The sequence below is a fragment of the Gossypium raimondii genome, chromosome 8 (genome assembly GCF_025698545.1).
Source record: "Gossypium raimondii isolate GPD5lz chromosome 8, ASM2569854v1, whole genome shotgun sequence".
In the NCBI taxonomy this organism is placed as follows: Eukaryota; Viridiplantae; Streptophyta; class Magnoliopsida; order Malvales; family Malvaceae; genus Gossypium; species Gossypium raimondii.
The window spans coordinates 33,226,568-33,233,854 of NC_068572.1; the positions used below are offsets into that span (position 1 = coordinate 33,226,568).

General features: G+C 34.1%; 2 protein-coding genes across 2 annotated transcripts; both read left to right on the forward strand.

The window, feature by feature from the left end:
• The first annotated feature begins 1,065 nt into the window (after positions 1-1,065).
• LOC105791254 (uncharacterized) lies at positions 1,066-5,035 on the forward strand. Its single transcript, XM_012619246.2, has 9 exons — positions 1,066-1,418; positions 1,522-1,765; positions 1,846-1,995; positions 2,524-2,581; positions 2,671-2,763; positions 2,880-2,978; positions 3,236-3,327; positions 4,262-4,321; positions 4,424-5,035. Exons 1-9 carry the CDS (start codon positions 1,252-1,254, stop codon positions 4,688-4,690), a joined length of 1,230 nt encoding a protein of 409 aa, XP_012474700.1. The 5' UTR covers positions 1,066-1,251; the 3' UTR covers positions 4,691-5,035.
• Positions 5,036-5,871: 836 nt separating this feature from the next.
• On the forward strand, positions 5,872-6,900 carry LOC105791256 (hypothetical protein). The gene is made up of 2 exons (XM_012619248.2): positions 5,872-6,361; positions 6,449-6,900. The coding sequence occupies exons 1-2, from the start codon at positions 6,284-6,286 to the stop codon at positions 6,707-6,709; spliced, it is 339 nt and encodes a 112-aa protein (XP_012474702.1). The 5' UTR covers positions 5,872-6,283; the 3' UTR covers positions 6,710-6,900.
• The last annotated feature ends 387 nt before the right edge of the window (positions 6,901-7,287 follow it).

Sequence of the window (7,287 nt, forward strand, 5' to 3'; positions counted from 1 at the left end):
GTGAAAAAACACCTAGCTATAATAAATAAACATACTAATACTACTCCTAAGAATTGCTCAAACTCTACATATGAATCTTTAGACGAATCCCACGAATAGATGGCATTGTACTGTCTTACCCAACATATTGATACCTTAATGGTCTCCATTAGACTCCATGATAAACCTTGAAAGATAAATAAGTTCCTATTTTCCCATAAGCCCTTCTATCAAACCAAAAAGGGTAGCCCAAGAACCTTAGCCCATGGCAGGCATTCATAGTTTCTTAAATTTATCCCAATCCAATCTAAAATATTACTTGAAACTTTGATTGTGGTTTAAATGTATTCATAAATTTTTTTTATTTTGATTCAATTATACACATTTAAAGAAATAATATATCAAGTTATTTTTATATTAGATAGATATAATTATTTGTTTATGCAAGATATAATTTTAAAATAATACTATATTGATAATTATGTTTTTTTTGGGTACAAAGTCAAGTTAAAAATTCGGAGAAGGGAAATTACATCAATAGAATTTGAATCCTGACTGTGGGTGTCAATAAAGGGCTTTAACCACCGCTATTAATGTTTCATGTATAAAATTGGATAAAATAAATTTTATGTATAAATTTGTACATTAAACCAAAGTTTATATATATATATATATATTTAATATTTATTCAATATCTTTATAAACAGATCGGTGGTCGAACCGGTCAGATCACTAATTTCTATTCTATTGATTAGTCCGGTTTGATCTATCCATCCGAATCCATCAATCTTGCATTTATCCTGAATAAATTATAAAAGTACAAAATGATTAAGGAGATGTATAAAAGCATCATAGCAACTGAATTTAAGGGTTCAATTTTATTTAATTATTTGTTTTTCATTTTAGTAAATTTGAAGTTTGCAAAATATGGGGGAAATTACGTTAGGATGTCTATTAGTGAACATGGATGTTTCTTACAGGAAATTAGTAAGAAGAAAACAACAGAACAACCATTCTTATCTCAACAAAATATAATAAAACTAGTAAAGAAAAAGGGGAAAGGAAAGCTGCGTTGTAGTTTGGGCTTAAAGAAAAATGGGCAAAGCCCGACCCATTGAATGTTTGTCGGAGAATGGACGAAGACTCTCAGAGTTGCAGAGGAAAAAGAAAAAGATTATGATTTTCCAATTCAAACCAAGGTTTTACTAGGGTTTTACCACTCTCTCTCTTGAACGGGAAAACGGAAAATCAATCAGTCCTTGAAAAACCGAAATGAGTAAGATGTTGAGAGTGGGTTCCCTGAAAAACGCCGTAACAACTCTTAGATATCTCCAGGAATCCTCCTTCTCAACTGCCGTTATCCGCCAGCATTCTTCTTCAGCTCCGCCTTTCGCCACCACCGTTCGCCATCTTCGTACCGGCCGCGACCCTAGCTTCAGGTAGTTTGATATTTGTACATTTATTTTTTACTTTATTCTACAACCCCAAGAAATGATTTCAAATCTCATTTCTAACCTTTTTTTGGGGGGTTCAATTTTGCAGGTACGAGACTTCTCCTCCTGTAAACTGGGGCATCCGCATCGTACCGGAGAAGAAAGCCTACGTGATAGAAAGATTCGGAAAATACTTGAAAACGCTGCCGTCTGGGATACATTTCCTAATCCCATTGGTGGATCGAATTGCCTATGTTCACTCCCTCAAGGAAGAAGCCATTCCTATCCCGGACCAATCCGCTATTACCAAAGACAATGTCAGCATTCTCATCGATGGCGTTCTTTATGTCAAGGTCTTTCACTTCAGTCTCTTCTTTTCCCATTTGCTCAATTTTGAAATCTTTGCTCTAAAACTTGTTTTGGAACCTTGCAGATTGTGGACCCCAAACTTGCCTCCTATGGCGTGGAGAACCCAATCTATGCTGTCATTCAGCTTGCTCAAACTACCATGCGTAGCGAGCTTGGTAAAATTACTCTCGACAAGACCTTCGAAGAGAGGGACACTCTCAACGAAAAGATTGTGGTTCGTTTTCTTTGTTTGATTCTCCCGTATGTATTTTTTTCTCATCACATGAATAAACCCATCATTCAAAAATTTGAGTTTATGGCGTATTTAAATATGACTGATTTTGTGCAACAGTGTGGAAGTAGGCATTGTGAATAACTAGTCTATTTTCCAATTGTTTGCTTTTATTTGGAAATCCGAGTGATGTTTACTCTTTTTGTGATATATGTATATACTATTCCTCTGATGGCCCCAAACAATGGGTTAAGGTCAATGAGTTTATATGATTAACCTCTGTGTCAAAGCTTGTTGTGCCTGTTATTGACTAGTGTAATCTTGATGTGTTGTATTTCTTTTAGCTAGTTTATTAATTATCTAATAATTTTCAGCTAACAAGTGATTCTGGTGGTGCCCAAAAAAGTTTGAAAGAGCCAATATTATTCTTGTACTAATATTGCATCATAAAAATCTCAAATGCGCCATGCACTTTTCTACCCCTCTTAAGGTAAAAAAGATGATTCTTTTGAAATTATATGAGTGTTACAGGAGGCCATCAATGTGGCCGCAAAAGACTGGGGCCTGCAATGTCTCCGTTATGAGATAAGTGAGTATGGTTTAGCAATGTTCGGATTTTGGTATTCTTTTTGTTACCAATACATCCTTTGTATATAATTCGCTTCTTTGTCATCGCAGGGGATATCTCTCCACCCCGTGGAGTAAGGGCAGCTATGGAGATGCAAGCAGAAGCAGAGCGTAAAAAGAGAGCTCAAGTTCTTGAATCTGAAGGTAATATTTCTTTTCCTTTTTAAGCTAAGGTAGTGTCTATTGCCTACTGGCACAATACCATCTTATTTAATAGTACTTAGACAGTATGATTTATGCATGTATGTTAATTCTAACAGGAGAACGACAGTCGAATATAAATATTGCTGATGGTAGGAAAAGTGCTGTGATCTTAGCATCTGAAGCTGCAAGAATGGATCAGGTTAACCGAGCACAGGGTTAGTGATCATCAGCCTGTAAACATCATTAAGTAAAAAATTTATGGGGCTTTTCATGGATTGTAATATTAGTGGATGTGGGTGATGAATTTTGATTATTTATGTATTTGAATTATCATGATTTCTCCTCATGGACAACCCAAACTGATTGGGCAACCATCTGAGTTTGTTATTGTTCCTGCACTCCTGTTTACTGGCTTTGTTGCATCTTCCCTTGATGTCTTCAAAATTTCCTTCTTGACAAACTCATTTATCAGGTGAGGCAGAAGCAATCCTTGCTAGAGCACAAGCTACTGCTAAAGGAATTGCCTTGGTGTCGCAGTCATTGAAGGAAAATGGGGGAGTGGAGGTGAGTTTCCATCTTGTCATTGGATGTCTACTTAATAAGTGCTAAATTTATACCCATTTATGCTACCTAACCTCAAACTATTAGAGGAGGAATTTAACAAGATTTACCTTACTACTTCTATGGTATGATGAATTTCCATGATATAGAAGTTTGTAGACATATTGACCCCATCGGGATACTTATCAATGCCAAAAAGGGTTAAATTCTGTTATTAGTCCCTGTATTTTACGAAAGTTGTGGATTTAATTCTTATACTGTAATTTGGTCACTATTAGTCCTTGCATTTTTCAAATTTGAAAATTTCAATCCTCACCAAACAATAACTATTAAATTCATTAAATTAAGTTGTGCTATTTCCAGAATCTGATGCGCCTAACATATTATCATGTGTAATGCCATGTCAGTTTGTTATTTTCACATTACTCACTAAAATTCCAATGAATACATTAATGACTGTCATTTGCATCAAGATTGTAATTTAAAAATTCGAAAACTATGGGGGCTTAGTATGATCCAATTGGAGGATATGGACTAAATTACCACCGTATGGATAGTAGAGGACTCGTAATTGAATTGAACTAAGATGAACTTAACTGCTACTGTTTAGGCCAAAACTAAAACTTCAAAATTTGAAAAGTACAGGAACTATAATTTGCCAATTCGAACAGTATAGGGATTAAATCCACAACTTTTGCAAAGTATAGGGACTAATAGCAGAATTTAACCTAAACAAAGCGATGTTGCCTATTCTTACTTTGTCATTTCCAGTTTGGTTCAATTGTTTGTACTACGATAGCTAGATCTTAGGAGATATTCAATGTATTCCCTGTATGCACTTGGGGAGAATGATGCTGAAGTTATTTGTGGATGAGAGGTACCCTTTCATTCCCACCCTAAGTAAAAATGGGACTCAACATTATGGTCTCTCTCACAGGCTGCAAGTTTGAGGATTGCAGAGCAGTACATTCAAGCCTTCAGCAATATTGCCAAGGAGGTAAAAGGGAGATCTCAGACTAGTTATTGCAAGTGGTAATGTTGTCAAAGTTTGTTCATTCTATCATCCTGCTTGAACTTGGCCTTTTTGTTCATTTGTTAGGGTACAACAATGTTACTTCCTAGTTCAGCTGCAAACCCTGCCAATATGATTGCCCAAGCTCTCACCATGTACAAAAGCCTGGTGAGCAATTCTTCAACTGGTGATTCTCATGTAAACAATTCTCTTGAGCTATCCAGAAGCACAAAGCATGCTCCTCCTGGAGAGACTGAAGGCGAAATCCCTAACCCCAGAGCTGTGGAAGCAAGGGACACAAATCATGTTGGTGAAGTAGGATTTTCACTTCAGAGCTCCAAGAAGAAAGAATAGAAGTGATTTTACCCAAATTCCCATTGCCTGAAAACCAGATTTTGTTTCTGGGGTTCTTGTACGGGCACATCTTTGGTAGTAGTTAAAAGGTTCTGAAAATTACCAAAAGGAAGGCAAGGATTTAAGGGAATTTTTAGAATTTGATGAAAGGATGCTCATTCATTTGCCAAGTGTTTAGAATTGCCATGTTATGTAGGACGGATATAGTTATCTTTGATTGTCTCAAGAATCCAACTAAAGGTTAAAAAGTTTTCAGGAACGGAACACCTGTGTTGCCCAAGTGAAAAAACTTCATCCTACACTCTACCTATACCCTAAATAAAGTAAAACTTCTTTTTTTCTTTATTTTTTGCATTCTCTTATTTTTGTTTTTCCTAATGTTACTATAACGGTTTCAAGTGCAAAGCTTCACATGCAAGATCTAGGAACGTTGTCTAATCCCTTGTCTTGGTAATCATTCATACATATATTTTTAACCATTCAAAATCTTTTATCAACCATTTAATGCGACAGTTTTAAATTTAATATAATAATAAATTTAGTAATCAATGTTTACTCATTATACTAATTTAGTCCTTTTAAATTTAACCCTCATTGCTTGCAATTATCAAATTTTGTCTTATTTTTACATGAAAATATCATTCAATATAAAATGTGTAAATTAGAAATCAAAGCAAAAATATTATAGAAAATTATGTTTATAATTAAATTAGATAATTCTTAAATATATTTGTTTCCTTGTACTTCAAATGGCAAAGAACTAGGTATCTTTCAATGACGGTCAATTCATTTTTTGTTAGTTTGAGTTGGCTGTAAAGCAAATTAAAATTTTATTTATTTTTAAACTGTTAGACTTTGAATTTAGTGTGTGTATTTTTTCAAGTAATTGAATTGATTAGTTTTCAAAATTTGAGCGGTTAAATGATTAAAGCGTGAATTTTATGAAATGTTATCAAATTACATAATATTTAAATGTTAATGGTTAATTTGTTTAGATTCAAGACCAAATTGACATGCTATATAAATATTAAGGGTTAAATTTTTTAGATTCAAAATCAAATTGACACTATACATAAATGTTGAAGTTATTATACCATTTTTAAAAGCAGCCATATCATCTTTCCATTGGCGATAGTGATTAAAATAGAAAAGTTATTGATTTTATTCCGTTTTAAATCATATACGAGAATACGAGAATTTAGTGAATATTAATTATGTAAAATGTCTCAATTCCTGAGGCATACGTGTATAATTGTCACAACTTTCCTCCGGGTGCTCTTGTGAAATTCTAAGGTTTTTCAGTTGAATCAAATAGCATTTTGAGCACAAAGTTGTGATGTCTCAGGCATGAAATGCGGGCGAGAAAAGTAAGCGGCACCGTCTATACGCCAACTGACAATGTCAAAAATAGATGGGGCTACAATATTTCCTAAATATTCGAAGCTCCTTTTACTATATTAATGGATTGGCTTCCGTTCCTTCCTTGCCTCACCTTCGATTCCATCTCCGCATCTAAAAGCATCCCCAACCAACTACAATCCGACGACCTCCAGAAACTCGCGCACCCTTTAATCCCCAAACTCCAAACCTACCATGGGAGGCTGTGCGAGCAAACCTAAGGAGTTCGACGGCCCTGCCGACGCTCCTATAAGCTCTGACACCACTGCTCAGGTACATAAATTACACTAAGTACCTTCAAGTTGTATGATGTTATTTCATTATAAACTATTTGTCATCCATATCTCTAACTAAATGCAGAGCAACACTAACGGAGGTGAGAGTCAGATTAAGAAACCTGCGGTAGATGGTTCTGAACCGGAAAAGGAGGCTCAAACGGCTGTTTCTGCAGAAACAGACGCTGGTAAGAGCGTGAAACCAGCGGAGGATGACGCTAAAGCCGACGACAAGAATGCTGAAGATAAGGTGGAGGCTACCCCAAAACAGGAGGCTGAGCATAAATCAAATGATGCCCCAAGCAAGGAAGAAGTTAAAAGTGAGGCCCCTCTTGCCTCGCTTTGATCATGGATCAACAATTCAAGCCTAGAGGGTTTGATCACGTTTCCATAATTTGAGAGGCTTGAATTTTATGTTATAGTAATATTTATCACTTTGATCAGATCAGCTTTATATTTATTTGTGGTAATTAATAAATAGCATTACCTGGTAATTAATAAATTATTATATCCCTATTAGAACCATTTTCTTATAAACCTACGGTTTGATCATCGAATTTAAAATATAAAAGTTGTTGAAAAGTCAATTGAAAATTAAGTATTGAATTTAAAATATAAAATATGTTTAATGTATTTATAATTTATAGTTTAATAAATATAATTTTAAATTATGAAATATTTAAATTATATATTTTATCCTTATATATATATATATATATATATTATTACAAAGTTTTTAAGTTTTAATATATTCACATCACAAAAATTTGTATATAGCAAGAAAAGAAAGAAGTATTCGTGGCATTAAACTTCTTCACATTTTTATATAAAATTTAATGGTGTTTTACAAGTTATATTTTGTAATTTAGAAATTTAATTTTTGCTATAATTTTTATATAACAATCATGAATTAAATATAAAAAA

What these genes read in the sequence shown, in the direction of transcription:
- LOC105791254 (XM_012619246.2), top strand. Translation starts at nt 1,252, where the DNA reads ATGAGTAAGATGTTGAGAGTGGGTTCCCTGAAAAACGCCGTAACAACT. An exon ending in GGCCGCGACCCTAGCTTCAG is followed by an intron (nt 1,419 to 1,521) that starts GTAGTTTGATAT and finishes TCAATTTTGCAG; the next exon opens with GTACGAGACTTCTCCTCCTG. An exon ending in TCAGCAATATTGCCAAGGAG is followed by an intron (nt 4,322 to 4,423) that starts GTAAAAGGGAGA and finishes TTCATTTGTTAG; the next exon opens with GGTACAACAATGTTACTTCC.
- LOC105791256 (XM_012619248.2), top strand. Translation starts at nt 6,284, where the DNA reads ATGGGAGGCTGTGCGAGCAAACCTAAGGAGTTCGACGGCCCTGCCGAC. An exon ending in GCTCTGACACCACTGCTCAG is followed by an intron (nt 6,362 to 6,448) that starts GTACATAAATTA and finishes AACTAAATGCAG; the next exon opens with AGCAACACTAACGGAGGTGA.